The following is a 27,864-nucleotide window of genomic DNA, read 5'->3' on the forward strand; positions in this document are numbered from 1 at the left end:
TTGGTGAAAATCTTTATTTTGCAGAGCAATTTTGAAGCAACAAGGCAATTTCAGAGAAAATCAATAAATCCAAAGTAGTAAAATATTTGAAATAAGTACAATACATCCTTAGAAGGTATTATACGAGACAACTTTGTACATTTAATTCAAAATTGTACAATCAGATACAGTATTTAAGCTAAATTTTAATGTTAAAATAATACTTTATCCCACCAAATAAGGAAATAATATGGTATCTTTACACACCAGAAATTATGAAATAGGTGAGCTGAATTTGTTGTGTGTCATCCTTTGAAAAGACTGAACTTTTGCTACAGCTGTATGTCTTTCATTATCTCTCCCTTATATATGTGCAATATACTAGCATTATATAGTCAAATATAGTTTCTCTGAGTATAACATAATCACAAAAGGTTATATATAACCCACTATTTGAGAAATATGAGAATTCAATGTAAAACATAACTTTTTGAATGAAGAAGCTGTAGTTTGGATGAGTGGGAATGGAGTCTATGTCCAAGAGAAACAATCTTCAACACCAATATGTTCTGAGAAAGCATTTAACTTTTAAAAAATTACATTTGATTAATCCTTTCCTAGGATCTTGGAGTAATTTATAACAGTAGATCAACATCATAAAGTATACTCACAGTCTTCTGGATAAACACATCTAAGTGTGATCTCATCAAGGATCATGTTTTTGGGACAGTATGGCATGCATCCTTCAACCCTTCAAAATATTGTATAGTCAATTCTAGAGCCACAGTAGAATTATAAGTTAATTTTAAATTATTTTACTTTGTCTAAACAAACTATTAGAATGCCTTATCAGAGTTCTGAGGACTTTCCTATGAAATGATGAACATAGAATTTTGAGGCATTTCAAGTTCACAAAGTTATTTGGCAGCATAATTCTATTTCTAAACTGTTAATAATTATTTGCATAGGCTGATTAATATGATGTTTGGACCATTTTTCTTCCCCAACCAGGTGTTAGTTTAGATCCTTAAACAGAAAGGTATTTCACAGAATGATGAACTTGTCTACAAGACTTTTATTTTATCCAAATATGTTCATTTGAGATATTAAAATATTTAGATTGACTCCATAAAGCCTTTCTCTTGTGTCCTTTCAACATAGGAGAATGCAGACAAATCACCATATTCCTATGTCTTTTTCATTCTGGGGGACTTTTCAATGAGAAAATCATAACATTAACAACCAGTGTTCCCATATGGAAAAAGCTAAGAATACCAACAGAGAAAATTAATCATGTTTGTAGTATTACTAATTATAAATTGCATATACCTAGGGAGTCTGGAATCTAAAATATCCTTTCTTTTCCACCACATTGTGCCTTGAGCTTTTAGGCATTTTTCCTGTTAGTTTGCAGTGGTTTCATAGAGGCCAGGGGAGAACCACTGAGACAGGAAATCTGTTTACTAAATCCCAAGCTACCATCACCCCTCTGAAATCCCTCCCTTCATGCCAGTGGGCATCTCCCCGAATAAAAGTTCCCTCTTTTTACAGGAGAGGGCGTATTCCTCCCTTACTATTCCTACAACTTTTGATCTCAGTCATATAAACACCAGAAAGATCTAGTCGTTTTAACATCATGGTGTGCTGGTTTAGGATGCAGCTATAAATCCACAGCCTTCATTTAATTTAACAGCTTTCTACTTAAACACTACCAGAAGCTAATCCTCTGGGCTAAATACAAACCTTCTTATTTTTGTGTTGGAAAGTGCATCTAAATGGGAATACACACTGTGGGAAATTAGAGGCTTGGTACAAATGATTTCATATGACTTGTGAGAGTTTATCATAAGAATCATATTGAAATTTGGATGGTGAAACTAGATGGATATTGTAGCAGTGATTTTCAGAAAGCATATGGTATGCTTATTACAAAAAACAATCCAGTAGTAATATGAGATTAATTTTACTTACAGAGGAAGAAATTTACATGCTGTTCCTTCAGGATCACTACATGTCTTAAAACAAGGATTAGCACAAGATTCATATCGCCATTCACACATCCTTCTGTAAGGCACAGAAGCACTGAGTTCTGAGAAGGAAAGAAAGGTGTTTTTTATTGATTCAATAGTCAATAAACAATTTAAATTTACACCCTTTTCTATAACATACACTGTGATCTTCAGATAAATGAGAAAATGAAAACCAAATAGACAAAATTTTCAGAACTTTCCAATAGGTCAGATTTTGTTTCGTTTGGAGTATTTTAAATTTGTTCAAGCCAAAAGACACTTCAAGCTTTGACAATAAAAGCAGCTATTAATTTTTACAATATACTCTGTTTCAAAACCTAAAACATAGGTTTAACATGAGTTAATGTTAAATCTATGTCAATACGTTTAACATGAGTTAAACATATTGAAGATACTGTTGGTTGCAGATGCAGCACAATTACTGAATTCATTTAAAATAATAGACATTTATAGATTACTAATGAGATATTAACATACATTGTTTTGTGATATGCCACTTTCATTTTGAAAGAGCAAGCCAATGAAAACATAGTTCAACAATAAAGTGACTATCGTATCTGCAAAAGTTAGAAAATAATAGCATTTTGAGATGGAATGGAAAACAGAGAAAAATTAAAAATAGGATAAAATATTTGTTACTTTTGCTGATAGTAACAAATAGAAATACAAGAAAGAAAATGCTCTGAGGGCAAGCAGAAAAATAATGTTTATCCCTGCAGATTTTGCAAAATTTACCTTCAATACTAAAACTACTGAAATGTTTGAATTCTTCCGAACCATCATACTTTTCCACTTTAACACTGGATGAGGTGAGAATGATGAAAAAGCCTTTTTTACTGTGCAGCTCAAAGGCACTGAGCCCTGGACTCCAGAGACCCTGGTGGTGGAAGAAGGTGGCGCGTCTCTGAAAGGAGGCATTTGCCTGCCACTGCTCCAACCCGATGGTTTCATTGTCATGTACATACAGAAAGTAGTTTGGTCTTTCAGCAGATTCAAGGGAAACAAGAGAGAGAGCTTCCACAGAAGAAAAAAAAATAAAAATTTTAAGATTTTCACAGAAAACAACTTGTAATTGAGATTAAATCCTATATATTGGCTGCTAAGTGGCTCCTTTTTAAAACTGTCTTTTCACCAAAAAAAAAAAAAAAATCAGCTTTGTGTTGCACAAAAGAGAAACACAATGCAGGGTCTAAAAGAGACTCCAAAGGATCATATAATCCAGAACCACCAGGGAATTTATCAGTTAGACCAAAATTGCATTCAGCCAACTGCTACTAACCTTCAAAACTGATGCCGATGCCTAAGCAGTCTCAGAGTGGAACTTTCATATCTTGAGAGTTTTTCTCAAGTTTGGACAAAAGTCTGACAGTTTAGCAGGACCAAAATTTCATTAGCAAATAATATCACATTGTAAGAACATTGAGGTGATGCTTTTTTTTATATGCAGTCACATCCAGAAATGCTGTAAGAAAATCTATGGCCAAATAAGAGACCTGACCTCTATTTGCTCTACCCATGCCACAAATCAAAAAAAATCTCTGAAAATTTCTCTGAAAAAATTCTCTGAAAATTTCAAGCTTTATAAGAAGACTGACTTCATACTTGATTTTCAACTTGAATACAGTCTTGAAGTTCTTTCATCTAGAGGAATATTATCTCATCCCTCATTTCCATATGAAAGTCATCTGTGTACTGCACAGATATAATGAATTATTTACTTTCACTTTACATAGGGATTTTACAAGAAGGAATCAATTCTTCTGTTTTATGTATTTTTCATTTCAAAATCACATCTAACAACCTAATTTTCCCACAGCAATAAGCATTCAAATGTTTGTAAACTTAATTTGAAATTTTTCTGTGGAGAGAGCCCTTCTTTATGTTGATTTTTGAGGGTTTGTGATTTTGTCAACACATTAAATTATTTGAGAAATTATTTGATTTAATTGGCACAATCTTCACATATGTGAAGAAAGAAAAATATGTATAGAAGGAAAAATATTTAAACAAGTTTATTTTTGTTGTATAGTTTGGGTAAGTCTGATAAGTAAAACATAGAGCTTAGGATTACCTGTTCACCTAAGAAACTACCTTCTATGTTGCACAGAGATGCTGCTTGTTAACAATGCAGAAATAGATAGATCATTCTGAGTTGCACATTTTCTAGGTCAGGAAAAGTAACAAATAAGGTGGAAACACAAGGTAGAACCAATTTTACTGGAGACAAAAATATCCTGCATTGACCTTCAGTGTTGATATTTGCTATACACTTGTGAAAAATTCACCAGTTTCCAGTTATACAAACGAATTGGATTTTTTCACAAAGTTACTGTATTCACTTGTATTTTGAAATACTTCTAAAATAATTTTTGAAAATTCAACTTTAAAGCTGGAAGTGAGGTTTTCTAATACTAAAAAAATTAAAATTTAAATCCCTCCTTCATTTTGAAATTGGCCACTTATTCCAAAAACTAAAAATATCTAGACTACTTTAGGACATTTAGAAGATGCAGCAAAAATCATTCATATAGTTTGACATACATATCTCACCATTAGCAAAACTGCTGAGAACACTTACATAAATCTTTATCTTTGAAAAGACCTGGAGTTATCATGAAACTGAAAATTACATTTCCGTGTGCTCCAGTTCTAGGCAAGGGAAATATCCTTCTGCTGGATACATTAGCCCCTATAATTGTGTCATTCACTCCAAAACTTGCCAAAATATAGGGTCCTTCACCAAGACCTATGGGAAGAAAAATTTTCATCACATAATATACAAAACTTAAGTCTTAATTTTCCACTTGGTTCCACTTTGTAGTGGAAACATGCATAACTCTGTCCTTGACTTTAACCCTGACAGGCAGCTAAGCACCACACACCTGGTCACTCACCACACACATCATGAAAGAGTCAGAGGGGAAGAACTGAAAAAAAATAATGGGTGAAGATAAAGACATTTGAATCATGGTTTGGTTTGAGTTTTGTTTATAGAGAAACAATGAAAAAGAAAAGGAAACCAAAGAAAATAATTGCAAAAAGAAAACAAAGACTACAAAGCAAAGTGATGAAAAAGCCAAAATTCTTCACCATCAGCTGACCAACATCTAGATGAACCATTAGCAATGGTTCATAAGCATAACCATAAGCATAAGCAGTCCCAGAAAACTTCCCTTCCAATTTCTGTTGCTGAACTCAACATCATGTGTTCTGCAACATCTCTCTTGTCAGCTGGGGTCAGTTCTCCCAACTCTGCCCCCTCTAACCTCCTGTGCAGCCCCAGCTTGCCTACTGGTAAGAACTGGGAAAACCTTAATCTATGTAAGCAGTAGCTACAACACCACTGTCATCACAAATACAAAATATATTATTAAATTCATGTTAACTATATGAAGAAAATTATCCAGAACCAGTACTCCTTTCTACTTTTTTCAGAGAGTCATAGAATAATTAAGGCCAGAAAAGACCTTTAAGAGCACTGCCATGATGTTCGCCATTAGAGCCATGTCCTCAAACCTTTCTGAGTAAGATAAAATTCCCTATTAAAAAGTAATTGGGAAGTCAGCTATACCAGCAAGATGCTCATGCTACTACTGTAGTAGGCCAGACTAGAGGATAAAAATATAATCTGTATAATGATCCTCATTATGAGATGCAAGTCATCCTAGTCATCAAACAGACACATTAAAATTCAGGTTCATTCATTTATTGCAATTAGTCAACTTTCCCTTTTCAATACCTATTGCTGCCTATAAAGTATGTGCACAGTATTCAAATATTAGAGGGAATGACACAGGAATTACTTCTGTGAAATTAATACCTCTCTCATCCTAAGGCACTGTTCTTTTTACAGTACAGTATTGTGAGACGTGCACAAAATCCCATAGCCCATCAATGTCCAAATATTGTAGGTCCCAGCTCTGAAATGTACAGTACAAACACAAGGAAATGTCCTTCTAGAGCTCTTCCTGACTGCTACCATATATTGTAGGACAATGGATCAATCCACCTCCCCAATGAACATTATGAATTTATTAATGGAGGCATTAGGGATTGCTAGGATCATTCAACACAGCTGGGCCACCAAATTCACTCATTCAAAATAAAAGTAATGTTAAAACTGCATGCACCAAGTCAAAGAAAAAGCCCTTAAATTAATTGAGTTTTTTAAACAAGAATATCAAATAGTACATACCTTGGTTGTAATATTCACAGTCATAAGCTAAAAGAAAAAGAAAAGAAGCATATTATTGTTCTTGTTATTATTATTACTGTTACAATTATTATTAGTAGTAACAAGAGAATCCATGTATTTCTGCATCCCAAAAATGTAAAGCTTACTTTCCGGAGAGGAAGTTTCATGTCCCATAAGATATTTCAGTCAGTGATTTTATTTTCTTAGACTTTCATCCAGTGACAGCAGACCTGAAGCAGGAATTATTTTACAGCTAAGAACCCTTCTTGCTGTCGAAGAAAAGAACAGACTGGGTCTCTTTGGAGCCCTACACAGGAAAATGGACATCCAGACTTTCCCACAGTCTCTGCACTAACACACCCTAAGCACAGCCAGCCCTTTTCAGCAAGACAGTGAATTTGGGTGTGTAAGGATGACACAGCTAACACAGAGACAGCTTGAGAGATGTGAGCTATGTTTACTATCCACCTACTCTGTCATATTTGTATAACTGGGCAGGAAAAAGTCAGAAATGCCTGTGAGATGAGCTCTGGAGCGTGGCCAGCCCAGGTACATACCACAGAGCAGAGGAGATCGCCAGTGAATCGCTGCTCCTTGCTGGCAGCACTTGTGGGCATAAGCTGCAATACTGGTACACAGACACTCACAGTCCCCACCAAGATTGCAGTTGCATGTGTCTGTGTGACAATTTTTGATAAAAGAAGTCACATCAATCTGGGAGGGGAAAAAACAAAAACAGCTGACTTAATTGCATGAGCTGTTCATATTCCAGTTGCAGCAGGAGTTCTACTTCTGGACAGACTGAAAGCACTAAACACAACAATAAGGTATTTTCCAAAGTTTGGGCATATTCCTACACAAAATGCACACTTCAAATGATCAGCTTATATCTAAGTTAAACGTCAATAGAAAAATTGAAACAGCGATTACTAACAAACATGCTTGTCCACACGCTTGCTGTTCATCAATTTTAAAGAACTATTGAAGCTGGCAGTTCCACTTTTATAAGGCAAATACTGCCATCTGTAGTCATCCTGCCAGTTTTGCATGAACAACAACAAAATCAGAGCTGTGACTCTGATTACCAAGTTATTAAAGTAATAATTTATAGAGGGGAGATTTCCCAGGGGAAGAAAGCTTGGGACCACTGGTGACATTGCACACAAAAAAATAATATTTCTGCACTTATCAAGATTTTAATATAATTTGCCCAGAAAACTTCATTAGATCAGAAATCCACATTCTCTAAAGTCCTATCACAATATGATTTTACATGATACACTGTTTCTTGGGTTTAAATCATTTTTTTTGTAATGTTCAGCAACATTTCCAAAACAGTGTTCTTACTCAACACATGGACTGTTTAAAGCAATGCTTCTCTTCAGTTTAGTGTCTGGTCTAGCTCAGCTGTAAAGACTCAAATGGCACACGTCAGATTACAGAAATACCACCACAGTAACAAAGCACTACTTATCTAACATGAAGACAGCTTCTCAGCTGGCAGTAGCTAGAAGCTGGCAGGGACTGGATCAAGGGCAGAGAGATGTTATTGTGCTTTCATTCTTTTTCTTGTTTTGAAAGCAGGGATACCACTAGGGATGTGGGGGACACACATGAGAACTAGCTCCACTGAAAGTGACAGTAGTACCTTTGTAGAAATCACCTAACAGCAAACTGGCTCCAAATATCTCAATCTGTCTCTCATGCCTGCAGAACAGCATCTCTCCATGGCTCACCAATTTCCTGCTCTTGTGACAAACTGGGAGCCTTGGGCCAAAATCCTGCTGTTTCAGGATTTAGGAGGAAGAGGAAGACCCTTTTTTCTCCATGGTCAGGCTCCTCAGATCCTGCTGAATTCAGTGCTTATTTGGGCAACTGCAATCCATCAGTTGCTGCTCGGCAGAGATGCAAGATTTTGTCTCCCTGCAAAGTGGTGTTGCAGCCTGAGTTGAGCTACAAGGCCGCTGGTCCCTCAGACAGGAGCTTGCCTGCATGCACTGCAGGATCTCCCACCCACACAGCAGGAGCAACAATAAGCACGTTGGAAACCCCCATCTTTGTTTTCTGTTCTTTCCCTGCCCTCAGTGTCAGTCTCTGCTCAGGCTTTTTTCTTGGCACCCTGTTCCCCACCCAGCAGTCAGCTGCACATGCCCTTGATAGGAGGTCACTCTACATTACATTTGCAGGAGCTGTACTTTCACATGCTGATTAATGGGTTCTAAAAACACATGAAAGATGTTTGTTTTACAGACTCTCCCATACAAGATAGATGCACACAAGCAGAAATACTTGACTACTAATTATATCACACGTTTTGCACCTGGCATCGATTTTTTTTAGATAATTATGCAAAATTTCTGGCATAATATTTGCAAATTCTAATCACAACATGGATAAGATATAGAAAATGAACATTCAAGGGAAAAAATCTTTCCAAGTTGTTATAATAATACAGTTTCTCAAAGACTCTCAAAAGTTCCATTTTTATTTATTATTTGCCACTTTGAAAATATGCTCATCACTATGTTCTCAGGCACATGCTCAAAAAATTCTTTACATAGTAACTTAAGTCAACATTAATAAATCCCTTGGGTTAAGCTACTGCAACCTCCTTCACAGGCAAATTCCTAACCATGTTGATATTCAGCTTCAGTCCTGAAAGTCAGGAGGTTCAGCTGAGACAGCTAATGATCTCACTTAGTATTATTAATCATGAAGAAATTAAAGAATGAGATGAAATGTCATAGTGGTTCTTGCTTGTTCAGGTGTAAAGAAGCACCTAAATACCATTGGGAGGCTAAAATTAGAAATAGAGAAAAATGTATAAAGCACGTCTTGCATTGATAATGGGTGGATTAAAATGGAATAAAAGATTACCACACAAAATAGTGTCATACCCATCTCATCTAGACTGAACTGAAGGACATTCTTGTAACTTTTAACTCGTACTTAGCCAGATATTGGGAAAACAAGGATGCCAAACCTCAGAGTTTTGATAAAACCAAATGATAAGCCACCAAACAATTAAAAAGCTCGAAAGCAGAAATCTTGCTTTGTCATATTTCTTTCTATATAAAGCAGGAAACAACAAAATAAAACCATTTGAAGTAAGCTGTAGGTGCATTACACATATACTTTAGAATCCCTCAATTTATACAAATTGACAAATTTGTAAAACTTAGCTTCCTATATAGATAAAAGGTATAATAAAAACTAAAGAGGCTAGAACCTTGATTATTCAGTAGACTAACTCAACTCTGTTACCACTTTTATGTTTAGATTCCAGTCTTGAGAGGAACAAGGAGCTCCGCACAAATATAGCCCACCCACACAGAGATACTTGCAGGGCTTTACTCTGTATCCTCTCATTCAGACTGAGGGTATTGGCAAGAAGAAATTCATTACTGGAATTTGATTATTTTCATGAGAGCAATCTTGGATATTTAATAAACTTACCACATTGCGACAAGGTGCAAAAAGATCACTGTATAAAATTGAGCATTCCTTTTTTGCATAAGGGAACTTGCTCTGATGTACTTCACATGGTCTCAGTGTTTCATTTGGGCTCTTACACTTAAAAACAAGCACAAAACCCACAAATATTTTATAGGTAGGTGTGTTTATCACAGACTCAGGTACATCATAGTAACATATAATTCAATACTTTCATAATCAGAAAATAAAAAATTTCAATTCTATCTTCTTCGTCTTCTTTCCTTGATTTGTTTTTATAATTGAAAACATTTGCTCTAAAAAAAACTTTTTGTTTTTTTCTTAAGCACTAAAATGTTCCTGCTGTCTGCTCAGTGCATAAAGACAAAATGTTTTCTTTGTGACACATTATAATCATTACCAGAGCAACCAACTGTAACTTCACAAACAAATACGTGGTCCAAATCCATCCTGGGTGGTTTTCACTGACTTTAAATGGAGTCATACTACAGATGGCTTTAGCTCTGTAAGTTCAAATAAAGAAGCAGTGGTAGGAAGGGAACAACTCATTAAAATATAGAGTCAAAGATCATCATGATAACTCAAAAAATGGGTGAGATACAACTGCATCACTTCTAGGATCTCTTCAAAAAGAAAAAAAAAAAGAACAGAAAAATATAGGAAAGGGACACTCAGCTTGGAGAGCATGAGTTCATCTGAAACCATGCTGTGCTGGTGCAGCAGGCAAGGTGGGTGTAGTGCACGAGGAGGTGACAATGTGACAATGAATGCACAGGCATTGTTGGGGTGTCCCACAGCAGTCTTAGCTGCAGTGCAGTCACCCACATATGCTGCCCTCCTGTGCAGGTGCTCAGACACTGCTGTGAGGATATGTGCTGCCACTCCCGGGAAGAAGGAGCCATTCACAGTGCTAATAAAAGCACATTTCCCAATAGCAGAGATGGATTCTAGGCCTCCAGCTATCAAATATCACTTTCAATTATTTTGATTTTTCAGAAATGGTGACCAGGATGCATCTTTACCATTGGCCAAAGGCCCTTTCTGAAGAAATCCTGAAGGCCTACTGCAGGGGCAGATGAAGTGCCAAGTCTGTGTGAGCACAGCCAACCAGCAAGACCAAAGCTGAACTTAGATCCTGAGCACTCTGGCAGACATAGAGATCAGGAGATTACATGAGATTTTACAGATATGTATCTCCAACAAAAAGTAAGGTGCAAGTCTTAACATCCTACAAGTTAATGTGCTGTGCTAACACTATACATCTTTTTAAGGGAGCCACCAAATCAATCCATTGAAAAAGAAAAGTTAATGAACTTAATATCAAGTATTCACACATTTGTTTATGTAGGACCTTCTAGGACTCTACACATTTGCCTTGCCTGCTTACGAAATTTAAACATTTTATGTAGAATAAAATATATCCAAAGGGAGATATTGAGGCAGAAAAGCCTCAAAATCTTTATTCCAAAGCATTCTTCCATGAGGTGAGAGATATTTGGTCCATTTCCTGCTGTGTCAAGGAGAGAATAGATTAAAAACTGGCCCTGACAGTCATGCAAAAGGAGTGCGTTACAAATAATGATTTTTCAGGAGCTCCATAAGGTTATAAAACTTTACATCTTCTCAGCACAAATTCATGAAATACCTATTCTCCTATGTTATAAACCAGAGTTGGACCATAAATGTGTGTTATAAACCATTTATAACACCAAATGGTGTTATAAACTATTCATTCCCTACAGCATCCTCCTACCTTCCCCTCAGAAACCAAGTTTCCATACTAGATTGTGCCTGTTGCTGTTCTGAGCCTTTTCTGCCCATCCCTTATTCACCTCTGCTTTGTCAGTTTACTCTGTTTACAAAATGCCACTAAAGTAAATCTTCATTTTATTGTCAGTGTTTAGAAATAAACGCTTCCAGGCCTCTTTTTTCCAGCATTCAGATTCTGTTTACTTTCAGTATCCTGATGCCTTCCAACCCAGAGAAATTATAATTGTTTTCAAATTGGGATGAATCAAAAATACCAGAAGCATTGTACCCAACTTTGTAGAACACTGAAATGCAGACAGCTATAATTGTCTTTCACAGAGGAAAGCATATCCTTCCCTAAAGAGATCGTTTGGTATCATTTAAATTCTGCATCTGTTTGCTATGACATACGATATTTTTAACACATTTCATATCTACAGACACAAAAATTAAAATATCCTCTTATACAGTGACCATAATTTTAGAAAATACATCATGTGCATATAATGTGCTCTTTTACAAATTAATTTTTTTTTTCCTCTACATTTTTGTTGGACATGGGACTTACCTGTCCTAATACCCAGCTGTCTCCAAACACCTGTGCATTTCTCACCTCCATGTTGTTTGATGTAGTCAGATCATTTGAAGTATATTTGTCAAAATTTCCACACAAGCCTGCCAGTTTTCCCTGAAAGAGAAAATATTTTTTTTCATAAACTTACAGTCAATAATTGGCACAAATTACACACATGGAATATATAAATTTTTACATAAAAAGGGTGAATGTAAATTTGACTTATCCTTTGAAAATATCTGACACTCTGCTATGCCTGTAGTTCCATATTGCAAATATCTTTTAACAGAAATCAGTGGGTTTCTTCCTTTTTTCCAGAACTTCTCCTAACTGCCTGCCTGTGAAAACAGACTGGAATCTAGTAATATTTTTTCTGAAAGCTCAGTAGTGATTCCAGTCCAAAAGTCAAAAGTTTAGGTGAATTACATCATGATTGTGAAGCCTGACTAGTTGTTGTCATTAAAACTTGCTGCCTCTAATTTTAGTTCACAATAGCTGGAACCACTGTAATAGCAATTATAAAAGAGACAGCTGCAACTTTCTTTTCTTGGGCATATACTGCTGATGGATAAACTATGTATACATACATACATATATAAATATACAGGAAAATAGACGTTCCTGCACAACAATAAAAAGTAGAGCTGGACTTTTAGTGTGTTGTGGCTCACACTAATGAGTTTTTTTTCTTAAGGTCTGCTGCAGACATCTTCCGGAACTGTAGCCTCTGGAAGAAACAGTCATTGGAAGCAGAAAGAACTGGAAGAATTTGTGTTCCTAAATGCAACCTGTAGAACTCAGCTCCCAGCTAGCTTACTCAAAAACTGAAGACCTTTTTTTTTCTCTATATGTATTGATGGCTGACAAATCAACTTGTTGGTGAATTAAGTATTTTATGGCTATTTAGACAGAAGCCTATAATAATTTTGCTCTAAACCTGCATTAGATGGTCATTATAGCTTTGACTTACACTTCAAAAAATCTGATATTGTATTCTAGCCTATCATACTTTTTTTTCTTTTGCTGAATAAGCTCCATCTTCACACATGTGTTCATGTTTGAAACAAAGAGTAATGTAATTCTGAATTGCACTGATAGGGTTACTCTGCCTGCACCCAATGACTGAGTTGCATAGACACAAAGTTAGATGATATAGGAATAGAAAAGAGAAGAGCAACTGGGCAAAAAAGGAGCTTTGAATCCCTCTTCACATCATGACTGAATCCTGTCACGATATATCCATTAGGTTTAAATGTAAGGTTTTTTCTAGATCTTTTTCTGTATTTTGTGTTTTTTGATTAAAGCCAACATGTGACTCCATCTGTTCATCTCAGAAGCCTCTACTACATCCCAGGTTGCAGTTCCAAGGTCAGTCCAATGCAATCTGTGCTACAAACTTGTCATCCTCCATGTCACTGGGCACAGAAGCTTCTTTTACATTGGTGCTAGCCAATGAAAACATGAAGCGAACTGGATAACTCAAAAACTACCCCTCACTTCCAGCCCCCAAAGTTATCTTTGAGTCAGAGCTGAATCATTGCATATCTCCAAAGCTACAGTGAATCAAACAGAGTGAGCGTAGGTGTAGAAACCACTCCTCTTCAGAAGTTGCTTTCTCCATCTCTTCTTACCTGGGAAATACTAGCAGCTGAACAAGCTGTATCACTGGGAAAGCTAGTCTTGAAGAAAAGACTCACAGTTATTCAATAAAAGATGACATTAGGAAGATAGAGAATCTACACAAAATCTCAGGTTTATATTTTGGCTCACCTTCCATCGAGGTCCAACTTTTACATGCATCATTGTCTTCTTATCCCACAGAATTGTAATGTCCTGTTCTGGAAAGTGTATCACAGTATAATATCCAGCCTTCCACAGCTGATAGTTAGATTTGTTTTCTTGCGCTCCTAGGGCCTTCTGACACAAACAAATATTAATTAAGATCTACTAAAGTAATGCTACCAGATAACAGCAGAGTACATATTGAAGAATATTTTAGCATCTAGCTGAATCAGTAATATTTGTAGAAGTGTTGTTTAATACTTTGATATTTTATCTTTTCAGTCATTCAAGTTTGCTTCGTGCTTTGGTTTCTCTTTCTAAACCCACTGGAAAGAAACTCATAAATGCCAGTAGGTTTCATCTCCTTGAGACTTTTGGATATTCTTTGCATGACAAATAGAACTTGAAATAAAACAATTGGCGAAAAAAAGTGTGTCCTGGGACCTGCTGCTTTATCCAGGCCTAAACACTGGTACTACATTAACTCAGACTAGAGATGCTTTCCAAAAACATGCTTCTTTAGAGCTGTAAATTTGCAGTGCTTATCTTAAAGGGCAACCAAAAAAGGAAAGAAAATAACTAACCTGCTTCTCAGAAGGTTCGCTAAAATAAATCTCAGTGTCTCCAACAGTGATGAAAACATTCTTTGAGCAAACAATATCATTGTCAAAACACTTTTTGTTCTGAGCAATTATAGATATATTTGAGTTATCTGTGCTCTGCAACATTAAGAAGAAATCATTTTACTGATATATTCAATTGCATTTCACTCCTGCAGATTTATTCTATGCTTATCATCACCAAAGAAAAAAAAATATATATACTTAAGAATTTACACACATTTGAAATTAAATTTAAGCAAGTTACCAAATCCGGAAATGCCTTTTTAAATTCAAAACTGAACACACAAACTTTGGAGTTAAGCACCAGGAGCTATTATATTCAGCTGTGACTATTCTTGCTGAAGATTTCACAAACTCAGAGGATCAGGCTACCCCTAAAATAAGAGTCTGGTTTAGGCTTTTAAAATATGCTTTTACTTGGAAGCTAATATTTACGGCACAGTGCGGTTGTCGAAATTGAGACATGCTATAAAAAGAGCTTTATTTTTAAACCAAGGTACATGAGATCAAGCTGTCTTCATGTTTTTAAAACCAAGAAACCTTCCATCTGTCAGTAATAGAGAGGACAGTTTCTGTGCCACCACACATCAAAATTCACAAAACCATGAGTCATACTTAATGTTATTGGAGGGGGTAAAGGTTTCTGCCAATATTTTTGTTTGTAGGGTGGGGTTATTTTAACATTTAGAAGATTTGAATATTTTGTTGTCCTGATTTACTGGTGTTTTAGTACTTCGAACTCAAATGTACTGCCTCCCCAGTCCCACACCTTTTGGCTCTACAGCCCATTCATTACTTTTGCATACTAGGCACAAAAAAAATCACCTTTGCACCTTGGCTCAACACATCAGTTTATTCACCTACAGCTTCTGTGGTTCCTCTGTATCCTGAGGGAAACACATGTGCACCTTGTAATTCCCCATGCTAAGATTTTACCTGAACAAAGGAGATGAGCTGTCTTTTCAGTTGCTAACACTAACACCAAAAAAATGAAGTTGAGCTATTCCTATTATTTCCTATTTTAATTTACTTCCCTATTCTTTTCTGTAGCAATCCTTACAAATCAACAAGCAGCCATAACTATAGAAATTACTTGAGAAAGTTAACTTCATAACATTAATATGAGCCACTGTTAATATTGAGACACTGTTTCTGAATCTAGTTCAATTTTTGAGTAAAATCAGTCCTACAGTCATCAGATACATGAGACAGACATGAAATAATCTTGGAAGTGGCAAGTATCACCCACTGACTAATCCATTCTTATATGGGACACTTGGGTAGTGCTGGGAAAAAAAAGGTTCTCTTCTTGTTAAAACTCTTCTGGCTCCCACCCTCTTTTGAACATATTCTCTGAGACTGTGATTAGATGAAATCACTAACTGGAGGTGCTCATGGGCATGGTGTGCAAGATGGAATGGTGGCTCTCAGCATCTCCCAGTCCTGGGAATTACTCATGGCTCCCAGCAATGCTCTTGAAGAGCCCTACTTGGCCACAACAAGAGGCATGCCACACCTTGGTGTCTGCCCACAGCATCTCCCCCAGGGCTTTGCTCCCTCCTGTGGTCAATGTATCACTACCTTGCCCAGTGTACCCCCAGGAGTTGCTGGCTACTTACTCCTGTTTCTTGACTGTCTCACATTTGTCCCCTTATTTATTCTGGGCTGATCAGAATTCAAGAATTTAAAAAAAAATCATTAATTTTTCCTCATCAGTGAGAAATACTGCATGTGCGCTGTAGGAAGCAGTTTGTGTATTTTTTCTTAATAAAAGTCATAGCGACCAAACTCTTTAAAGAACACTTTCATTCTAAAATCAAAAACAAACCCAACCCCACATGATGGAAAGCATAGAGGTATTTTTTGCCACACAGAGGAGGTACTACAGTTTTGCTACCCCTAGTCTAGCATGGCCCAAAAGCCAGAGGATGCTGCTACCTGGCATAGAAAACACTCTACAGCAAGCGAGTGTTTGTGAATGTGATGAGCACGAGTTGTGGGAGACTGCCTGCAAGCTCTATGCTACCCTAATGCCAGGGCTTAGGAAACAGATGGTGCTTGCCAGCAGTTGGCTTGGAAGGCAACAGCTACAGTGGGTAAAGTTATTCATTAACTGCTTAGTGGTAAGGGGGTGTAGGAAATCAGATCTCCATGATTTAGCAAGGGAACACAGTTTAAAACCACCAGAAGCTTCAAGATAAAGTTCATCTGTTCCATTCTGTTGTAAAGTTGTGTTAGGTTGCACTCAAAATAAAATTGGTCACTACCTTATTGGGAAATCCACTATGTTTTAATTAAACCAGGCCTGCTGCTGGAGTGAGTACCAGTTATTCCCCTCCAAGTCAGACAACAGCCCAGAGCATTTTTTGATTTATTGGATGCGATGTGGTAAATTAAAAAGGAGACAATCTCATTAGTTTGATAGATAGGATGCAAGCTGATACATTCTGTGCTGGGCAACTGAAAAGTGAGAAAAGGAGTTACTCCCCACCACGGCTCAGTGCAAAGAAGGATTTTGCTTGCAGTCTCTGGGTCTCTTTGATGCCTAGGACATTGTGGGCTCTTTTATTGCACAGGTCACTCCTCTTCAGTTACCTTAGTCTCAGCAAAAGGGGACACTTTGAGTTAATAGGAAAGCAATGTCTTCCCTGTAAGAAAAGAAATTAGGAGCTTGATTTTAAATTAGGGTAGTCAAATCAGGCTAATTGCCCCATAGTAAAAATACACCTTTTTTGGCAATGAAGACAAGTCCTTGAGGCAGCAGCGGGTGGCTATATTAGCTATGCTAACTGAAACTGCTGCCTGTGCCTTCTGACAGTCCAGACCAATCCCTTCAGCTGAACAGCATCAACATACTCAAGTCAGAAGTTTTTGTATATGGTTGGGATTCGAGCCAAGAGCACAAACTGAGTTATATTTCAAGTTAACTTTGCAGTACAGAGAAGCCTGGAGCCAGGAAGTGTTTTGCTGACCAAAGCCAGAACAGGGAGTCCTGAAGAAATGTGAAGTACTTCCTTACTTGTAGGACAGCATGATGGTATTAAACTACTAGGAATTATGCAGGACAGATATGCAAAGAGACTGTGCTAGTAGTTCAATAGAGTTATGAGTAAATCAGACATTTAACAAAAAAGGGCTTTGTATTAAATCCTGAATCTTCTGTGCTTTCTCTTTTTCTAATTAAATCTGAGACCTAAACCCATACATAAAAATATCATTATGGATTACATGTTTCTTATGGCTCTAAGCTTTCACAAAATAATTTGCTTTATATATGTTTACAAAATTATTTGCCTGCTGTTCTCTCCATATAACTCAATAGACACCTTTCCAAGCCATACAATATTATACAAATTCAAATTTGAATGACAGTTTCTATCACAGTCTTCAAATTATTCTGTAGCTGCTGCACATGCAGTGTCTTCTTTCAATAAGGAAGAAATAAAGTGCAGTTGAAACTTAGCACCTAACTATTACCAGTGCAAAAGAAAAGACTATTCAGCTAAAGTGAGGATCATCTTCTGATGTTTATATAAGACAGGGAGGTCTTAAGCAAATCTCAAGAGTTCTTAGGGAATGTGATGGTATAAATGATAATGAGTTCCATCTCTCTAATCTGCACTAAATCCACACAAATATGAAAACAAGCTTTTGTCACTAGCACTAGAAGAAATGTCTGAGTAGACACTAGGAGCAGGTCTAATGAATAACAAGGTGGGGGATTTTTGGTTTTGTTTTTTTCTGCACAGCCTCTTTCCAAGGCAGAATCACTCTTTACCTTTTTAGGTAAAATGCACCCAGCAGGGGATGTACTCCAGTTCATCATGTGGAACCTACTTATGCTGACAGAAACTAGAAATAAAATGGTTTTCCCACTGCAAGAGTATCTTCCCACGTAAATTACCATATCCAGCCTGTTCCAACTTAATATCAGTTTCTTTGTGATAACATGGAGTTGCCAAGCAACAGAAAAGACAGAGTCACAGCTCTGGGCAGTCAGTCAAAAGCTCATTGTCAGCCCCACTTCTCAGGACATTCTTTTTCTAGACTCTGCTGAACTTTTTTTCCATATTTCTTCCTAGTCAAAAAAGCAAAGCACTGCTTTCCTTTTTCTGGTTTGGTGTTGTTTTTGGGGGTTTTTTTTTAGCAGTGCTTGGGAATGCTAGAGTTTATTTTTGTTAGAAACTTTCTATTTCAATATCCTGTTAGAAATTTTCTGTCCCTTTTAACCAATAACAGCTCTGTGCAGTGTACTTATATCGTCAAAATGCAGCCTGGGAAATGACAATTTAATTGGCTGTATTCATTTCTTTGAAAATTTCATTAAAATCTCTCTAACTCTTCCATGTAAAGACTCATTTTTTTCTCAATACACATTTACCTGATTTACCCATTACTTTTGGCTTATTCCCTACAAAACTGCAAACTAGGGTGGCCATAAAGGCATACAAGGGCACCCTGGGAGTGGGATTCCTTTTGCTTTAATGATATTTTAGGTGTTTTCATAAAGAGCCATAAAAAGAACTGCAAAAAGCTCTAAAATATTGAAAAAATATAAAGTAGTTTAAAAAGTAGAAATTGCTTCCCCCTTCCTACATATTTTCAGAGAGATTCTATAGCTCTGTTCAGATTTAATATTTCAGGAGATTTTATGGAAAGTCAGAATCAGCTTGGTCATGGTTTATTGGCTTCTTTCTTATGAAGGAACTTAGCATTTGAAACTATTACTTCTAGGGAGCTTGATCTGGGAGAAGTAAAACATCTTAGCCCAGATTTAGTGAGCATTTGGGCATAAATATAGAAGTTATTTTGGGGAGCAGACAAATGTCTTGGCGTCTAACTAGTTCTTGCTCTATTAGTTTCCTGTGCCATTTTTCTATGGACTTGAGCTCCAGATAATCAGTTAAAATGTGTTAATTATACAAAACTCATTTTAATTTACACTAAGAAGCATCTCTTGTTGAAAAGCTTTCCTTGTTTTGCTGCTGCACCTAATTTCTTCTGCATCTTGGCAGAATTTATATATACAGTCCATGTAAATTTATTTGATCCCTGGTTTTACATACTGTACTAATTTGTATCAGCAAATATTCTTCCCCACAGCTATTAAAACAATGGAGCAATGTTGCCTGGAGTCAACAGATGGCACTGAAACACACTGTCTCACTTTCGGAAGAAATCCACATGAAAGTTGGGAAAAAATATTATGGGAAAGATAGTGGATGATCCTCTTACATGAGAGAGGACAGAGAGGAAAGGAATTGTAATAGCACTTTTTTTCCAACCAATGTTATGAATTTTTGTACAACTATTAAAAATTTAAAAAAAAAAATTTAGGAACTAATAACCTGAGAGCCAAATTGCTTATGCAAATGCACATTAATTTTCCTTTACATCTTTTACATGGCTGCAGATTATTTTCACTCAAATTATGGCAAAGAAGCCTGCAGTACACATGTAACATATGAGATATTTCTAGCTTTGAAGCACAGTTGAGTACAAAAGGAGAGAAACATGACTGAGTAGATTCACTGATGAAAGTTCAAGAGGAGTGAGATTATTTCAGCTACTGACTTATCCTCAAACAATTTCCAGGTATTTGGTAGTGTATCCATGATAACTCTTGCCTATTTCTTTAAAAGTGACTTCTGAAAAGGATATATCTCATGCAGAACAAACTCTCAAAATCTGCAAAATATCTATGACTATGTTTATGTGTATGTATGTACATATACAAGCAACAGGAAAACATCATCATATAATATTTTCTTTATGCATTGATTTTTCTTCTAGTAGACTTTACTGCAATATAGAGCTGTTGGGTGTTCTGAAGGTTTGTCAACAATAAAATCCAATTTTTTAAAAAAATTGAATAATAATGACAATACATTACAGTACATACTTTATCTACTTAAAACAGAGTCTTGTTCTAACTCCATGTTTCTTAATTTTGAAAACACTACAGCGATATCACTGAAAAAGTTTTGATTTTCTTTTTTTGTATTTTAAAAGAACTATATTAAAATGTTTGAGAAAAAATCATTTAAAGCAGATTTCCTTTTGTTTCATTTACTTAACTTTGCCTGCTTGTGTACCAGATTTAGCTTTTGCACAGGTCATATTACTGCAATCCCTTTCTAATTAAAAATAAGACCTTCTGAAGACTGAAGATTTGGAAACATTTGAGTATTTGTTTCCAAGTGACACATTCTTTAATATGAACTTTCTGGACTACAAATCAGCAGCACAGTTCATGGTGTTAGTTCTAATATCTAAGCATGTATTTACATGTATTTACATGAGACCTCTTAGTGTTGTTTTATTAATAAGTGCATGATAAATATTAATATTTTGTCATTGGTTGTAATGATAAAGTGCAAAAGGAAAACAAAGGACAAGAGCTCCAGCAAATGATTGCAGAAGCTAGAAAGATGAAACTTGCACAAAGATTTCGTGTTTTTCAGTATAAAAAAAAGTTGTGTGTTCATTTACACTGCTGAAGTTTAGTTTTTATATATTCAGAAAAAACAAACCTCATATCCTGACCTTAACCAGAATAAATTGAATTCAAAATTCTCATATTTCACCAACACCCAGAGTAGAGTCAGAGGCCATAAAGTAAGCAACAGCTGCAGGTGACTGGCACAAGCATCCCACCTCTCCAAACACAGAGAAGGGCTGGGTGCTACTGCTGCACACACAGCTCTGAAACAGCAGCACATCATTCCTGGCTTTGCTCATCTTTTACTGTGCTGCATCATCAACAGTCCACAAAGCTGAACCCACCAGAGGCCCTCAAACTCAGGCAGCCATTCTGTGAACTGCCTTTTCAGGCAACCATAAGAGTAAAACATTCTGGAGTCAGTATAGCCAAAGAGCATTTGGATAATGAACATTAACCCAAAATCAGAAATTCAAGGCAAAAGGTCACTAAATAGCAAAGTCCTCAGTAAGGGAATCCAGCTTCTGAATCACACTATGCACACACCACGTCCAAATTGCCATTCTCATGGTAAGAAAATTTTCCCCAAACCTTTCCTGGAAGCCCTCCATGCTAATCTGCACAAATTGAAAGAAATCTTTCCTTTGTTGGAGAATAAAAGTGATTCATTCACTGCATAATTTAATGGTCTGGAGAATCAGGTGGTGGAGGCAGAAAGGCATGTAGAGGTAATTGAGTCTGAAATCATTGATCTGAAGAAAATGGAACCAGAGCATAAATCCATTGCCAACTGTAATCAGATCTTTTGCTCACAGAAGGAATGGAACAAATAGAAAAACAGGTACAGCTGAAGACAAGATGGAAAGGGATGTCTCCCAGAGGGAGCTTGCTATTGACCCTTACAGGACCTCCAGAGACCCAGAAATAAAGAGTGCCTCCAGAAAGGTTTCCTCTGAAATCATGGGACTAATGAAAAGCAAACTGTTGGTACTCTTTGCAACAAGAGCAGGGCAAAGTATTCACAGTAAACAGTTTTTTCACTGAAATGTAGTCTCTTTCTTTCTTGGGCACGCATTTTCACACAACACATCATTATTTCTACACAGTGCTGCTATAAATTATTTGACAAGTGTTTTAGGTGGAAATATTTTGGTACATCATTTACTCATAAAACTACACATAGGAATATGGTTTGAGGATTAGATATGTTAATTAAAGGCACTCTGATTGAAACCCAATGTACAGTTTTATTCCCTGAAAAAATGAAAATTACTTTTAGAGCCTGGTGTCGAATTTTAAACATTTGTAATTTCAAATTCAACATTATTTACTTTCCCATTAAAATCTCCATAATCTCCCAAATCATATTAAAAGAAACTATTTGTCTTAACTCTGAATAGTCAGTTTGACAATGTTGATTAACCATGAACCTGCAGCTTTAATTCTCTATAAGGTGACTGACAGTAAGAAGAATGTATTTATTTTGAAAATAGGCTATGAGAGAGACCATGCCAAATATTTAATTCTACAGCTTTGCCAATTTCACGGATCTACAGTCTGGCTACCTTGTACAAATGATGTTGAAAACTAGCTGCACAAAAAATTGCAGATATTCAAAAAGGGATCATAGGATAAATCCTATTTCTGACTCCTCAGATGTATCAAACGAGTAATTGAAAAATTGTTGTTTTTTGTGTGATTGCTCCAGCTTATGCCCAGTCATCATCTGAAAAATTTACCATTCAAGATAAATGTATCAGCAAATAATGGATAAAAGATTATCAGTACGTCAAACAACCTCTGTATTAAGCACTCAAATAAAAGTATAATTTAGTAAGAACTTTGAACTTGCTTCAAGTTACAAAAGAAGGGGAATGCAAGAGAAGAGTTCCCTTCTTGGGAACTACCAGAGCAGTCCAGGTATCTAGTTCTGGGGAGTGCTCAGCATAGGAGAATCACTTGGGAAATGATAGCGGTGGTTCCTGAGTTGATGTATGTTTTGTTAAATGAACTTTACAAGTGAGCTCTTCTTTAATGTCTGCTGACCCATAAGAGTTACATCTGCACTTCTAATTGGCATAGTGGTTTGATTATTTTATCCATTGGCTTAAAATGGTTGTTGCTTTCATAATCCTCCAATTTTGGCTTCAAAAGAGTTTTCATGATTGCATCAAAAAAGCTTAAAAAGGTCAGTTTAAAATGCTCAAAGCCCCAATGGCAGGTGAAAAGTGAAAATATTTTTACTGCATACTTTGAATTTAAGACTCATCTATTAAATAGGAATACTTGAGGATGAGGCCTTAGTTACACCGACTTTCATCTTTCAGGATATAGGAACAAAACAGTCCATCCCTTTCTGTGCTTTAGGATCTTCCTGACAATGTAAGGTTAGTGGAAACCAAAGGTTAGTGCATATATTTCAATGGGGATTTTAGGGTGTTTTTTAAAAGACAGATGAGCATTGCAACACAGTGCCCTCTCATTTGAGCACATTCTGATGGGTAGCTTATCCCTTTGAACTACTGCTTGAAATCTGTCCCAGAGCAGAGAAAATTTTTCTTTTTCTGAGAAATGCAAATAATTTTGGGGGGAATATTTTTTCTGAGAAAAAATTTTCTTGTTTCACAGAAGAGAATATGTCTGAGGGGCTCCAAGTGCACTGACCCTACAGGCCCTAATAAAAATGCTTAGCTGCAGGACTGAAAACCACTACAGAAATAAAAAAGGCCAATGTTTGTCATAGAACATAGAAAGACACTAATTTTATCATAAGAACAGAAGTCTATGAAACAGGTAAGTGGAAGAAACAGACAGCAGCTAGTAAAAATTTTGCCAGAAAAATAACCCCCTTTTTTGAAGGAAGGAATGGAGCATCATGAAAGACAGTAAAATAAGACAATAAGCAAGAAAATGGATGAAAAAAGATATTTAAATATTTTCAAGTAAGAAACTGTTTGACTTTAATTTTATAATTCATATTTAGATTAACAAAATGAAATGTTCACATGACCAACACTGATAAACGAGCTTGTCTTCTAAGATTTTTTTAACCTTTGAAATAACCGAGATTTTAAAATGTTTAAAAAAATATTGATGTCTTGTCTGTGAATGTCTATACAGGGACTTTACATCTCAGTGTATAATGTAACTCCTAATTCCTTTATAAAAGTGAATTTATCTTTTCATGAGACCTTACTGCCCTAATATTCTTAATTGCTGATCTAAATATTTTCTGTCATTTTCTGCCCAATGGACAAATCTGTTGAACTAGGTATAAAGGGTTTTTTCATACACTTACAGCCACCTTAAACAAAAAGGCCTGAGAGGAGACAATGATGTTGAAAACAAGCAAGTTTCATAATTGGCTGAAAGCTTATACTTGATTTTTCTCCCACAGGAGCACAAGGGCTCCTTATTAAAAACATAATAAAGGTAAGGATGAGCTCTTTGTTTGGTACAGTGGGATATGATGACAAATTGAAGAGTTGTTCAAACAGATCAGATTTAGAAAGGCCAACAGCCAAATAAAAGAGTGAGGGCTGGTAACATGGATGGGAACAGCACATTATCATGCCTCTGGGGATGATGGATTCAGATTATAATTCTTGCACTCAGTTCTATATCTGGGAAGCGCTCTTATGGCAACAAACTAATTGTAGCTATAACTTTCCTTATTGCCCTGCTACAACACCTTTAGGTGTTACTTCTGTTAGTAGAAAAAAAGCAGTCCACTGCTTACAGGATAAAGGATAAAAGATAAAAGGACAAATTTATTACAATTTTGTGTATATAATACTACAACCACTTTAGCTGCTTCACTTTCAGAAGTCTGGTGAGAATTTCATGTTACCCATAAAAATCAGCCTCCCAATAGCTCTGCAAACTAGCATTAAATCAATGGGATGTGTATTAGTAGCTGTGAAATCTATGATCTGTCATACCTTACAGGCAGGAAACTTGAAGCACACAGCACATACTCTGATGGCAGGGGGTTTGGACTGGAAGACCTTTAAACTCCCCTTCCAACCCAAATCATTCTGTGATTGTGCTAAAAACAAATAAATTGGTTTGTAGAACAGGCAGAACAGTTTAGATGCTACTGCCTTAGATAGTTGTGCCTGCCAAGATGTTAGGCAAGGAATTAAAATTTTACAGTTGTATATATACTTTTCCACCTTTCATTTGGCTTCTCTATTTGGTTAACAGGCTAAAAGAGACAAGGCTCTCTTACATACCCTTCTCAACACGTAGTAGCTCAAGGCAGACTCATATTACTTGGATACTACTATTTCAAATGTCACAATATATGGGAAGAGGATTATACAGAGAGAGAGACATGGAAACCCCTGCTCTAGGAACAAAAAAGAGTACTTCAAACAAGAGCAACCTCATCATGCTATCGTGTCTGTATATATAATGCTGCTAAAGCAGATCAGGATGTGGTACAATCGTAGTGTAACTGTGTATCTACAAATAAAAGCAAAGGTGATTACCGCTTCAGGCTGCCACTATGAAGATGTCCATTACATGTGTTTCATTTCTTTTCCTCACATAAAATTCTATTCCTACATAATAGTAGCTAATTTAGTGCCTAACTTCATGGTAGTGCAGTTACAGGGGTTTTTTCTGTTTATTGGTTTGCATTTGCTTGTTGTTGAATTTCCTTTTTTATTATGTAGTGTTTTCTGCCATAAGATCTCCTGAAGCTTTTGTTTCAGCTGTTCAGACTGAATTTTTATCATCAGACTACTCTACCTCAATCCTCACATCGTCTTTTCAAAATTGTTTTTGCTGCTGAGTGCAGGTCTCAGCATGGATCCCTGTGGGATTTCACCAGGATTTCTCCCTTTTTAAATTTTTTTTTAAAAAAAGGCCAATTATTCTTGTGTTTTAACCTCTGACTTGTAATTAGTTCAGCAGAAGGTAAGAAAGATTATGAAGGGACTGGAGCATATCTCTTACAAGGAAAGGATGGGGAGGCTGGGCATGTTCAGCCTCCAGAAGAGATGGCTGAGAAGGGTCTGTCATCAAACCTTATAAAAGTCTAAGTGAGGGTGGCAAGGGATGGAACCAGGCTCTTCTCAGCCAAGGAACAGGACAAGAGGCAATGGGCAGAGAGAGATGTACAGCAAGTTCTGCTTAATATAAGGAAGAACTTCTTTACTGTGCATATGACTGAGCACTGGAACAGATTGTGCAGAGAGGGTGTGGAGATAATGAACTGTCTGAACATAATCCTGTGCCACATGCTCTAGGATGACCCTGCCTGAGCAGAGAGGTTGGACCAGATGAACCTCTGAGATCTCTTGCATCCTGACCCATTCTGTGATTTTGCGAATTTGTGTCTCAAAGAATATTGATTTTCATCTTATATGAGAGTAGTTTCAAGAAATACTTCTTGAAATCTTTGTCCAAAAGATTGAGCTAAAATACACACATATTAACTTGATTACCCTTATCCATATATTACCCTCACAGAATAATTCAGAGGACTCATCATGCATGAATTTTTTCTATTAAAAAAAAAGGGTAGTTCAACACTTCCCCCATTGCAATTTCTCTTTATTAAAATTTCTATTAAGTTCCTTCATATATAGATCAGATGTATTACTCTACTGCTCTGTTCCTGTCAAATTCAGCCATTAATTCCTTTTAAAATATTTGGTCATCCTGTCATCTTCCATTCCTCTGATTCCATGGTTGCATATCCCATAGTTCATCAGTTGTGTGTTTTAGTTCCCTCAAAATTCTGGAGCATCTGCCATAAAATCACATCCTTTGTTTCTTTTTCTTTTTTTTTCCCCCTTAAAAATTCTCTAAACATTTCCCAGTCAAAAATCAGCCCACAGACACATGTTCTGTTCCAGTCACAATTATGCAATGCCTAATATGTACTAAGGAATCCTTCAATATAGGTCATGAAAGCTTTCCATATACTAAAGAAAGAAAAATTTTGGACAAATTAGATTATACTTTCTCACCTTAGCTGAGCTTGGGAAAAAAAAGAAGTTTGAAAAGCTGAAAAAAAGTCTGAGAAGTCTGAAAAGCAGATCTGTGTAGGCAGCATTTTCATCATTTGTGTCAGGTTCACCTGAAGAATGGCCCATTGGCAGTGTGCCACGTGCCTTAATGATCTGGCTGCCAACTTTATTCTTGGATGCCAAATGCTCCCCATGGGTTTTTTCCAGACAGGTTCTTTCTTACACAGTAGAGGGACAAGGTGATATTTGATTGTAAAAGCCAAACATTCCAGTATCATACTAAAGTTTGAAAAAGGAGTATAGATTTGTCTTACAAACATCTTTGAATGAATGGCAGAAGACTTAAGAAATTATGACCTACCTTTCCACATCATCATACAGGCAAGAAGATTTTATAGGTAAGGTAACCCCTATTTTTTGGATCTTAAAGGAGGAAGGCTTGTACAAAAAGAGGAAGGCTTGTACAAAGGTTCATATATCTCTAAGAGCAAGAGCTCTTTGATCATATATGATACATGACAGGAATTTGCTGTGAGGTATTATTCTTTTCAAATCTCTTTTTTCTTTTTAAACAAACACAAAAAATCTGGAACCAATGTATTTTATTTCACAGCTGTGAATACTCTACTAAAGCATACTTGAAATAAACGATTTGCAGTAGTCTTTGTTGAGAAATTATGCTTTATTCTTAAGCTTAGACAGTCAGTAAAATGAGTATTCTTCTAAACATATCACTGTAACTGAGAACACAGACAATCTTAAAATAGCAACAATTATAATAAACAATAGTGGTTTTAGTAATAGACTATATTTTTAAATGTCAGTAATGGTATTTTTAAATAAAATGCTAGCAATGTACTCTAAATGTGTGCTATGAGGAACATAAGCATATAGCTGCCAGACAATCTCAATGAATGATTTCACTGTTGAATTATGAAACAATTGTGTTTGATATTATTATACACATACAATCCAGATCTGCAGCAGATCATGTTCAAGAAGAATTCCAAGCAGCTTGAGCTCATCTCTAACCCTAGGCCAAGAAGGGCTTATAGA

At 36.2% G+C, this 27,864-nt stretch overlaps 1 protein-coding gene across 2 annotated transcripts in view; it reads right to left on the bottom strand.

Moving 5' to 3' along the window:
• OTOGL (otogelin like) overlaps positions 1-27,864 on the bottom strand; it is a 93,630-nt gene that overhangs the window by 30,494 nt on the left and 35,272 nt on the right. For both annotated transcript variants that reach the window (XM_026798271.2, XM_026798293.2), the window contains exons 26-35: positions 14,347-14,481; positions 13,751-13,897; positions 11,975-12,094; positions 9,661-9,777; positions 6,762-6,918; positions 6,205-6,231; positions 4,588-4,755; positions 2,745-3,023; positions 1,951-2,068; positions 651-730 (exon numbers count right to left, since the gene is read on the bottom strand). In XM_026798271.2, coding sequence (XP_026654072.2) covers positions 651-730; positions 1,951-2,068; positions 2,745-3,023; positions 4,588-4,755; positions 6,205-6,231; positions 6,762-6,918; positions 9,661-9,777; positions 11,975-12,094; positions 13,751-13,897; positions 14,347-14,481 — 1,348 coding nt within the window. The remainder of the gene's footprint in view (positions 1-650; positions 731-1,950; positions 2,069-2,744; positions 3,024-4,587; positions 4,756-6,204; positions 6,232-6,761; positions 6,919-9,660; positions 9,778-11,974; positions 12,095-13,750; positions 13,898-14,346; positions 14,482-27,864) is intronic.

The sequence above is a fragment of the Zonotrichia albicollis genome, chromosome 4 (genome assembly GCF_047830755.1).
Source record: "Zonotrichia albicollis isolate bZonAlb1 chromosome 4, bZonAlb1.hap1, whole genome shotgun sequence".
In the NCBI taxonomy this organism is placed as follows: domain Eukaryota; kingdom Metazoa; phylum Chordata; class Aves; order Passeriformes; family Passerellidae; genus Zonotrichia; species Zonotrichia albicollis.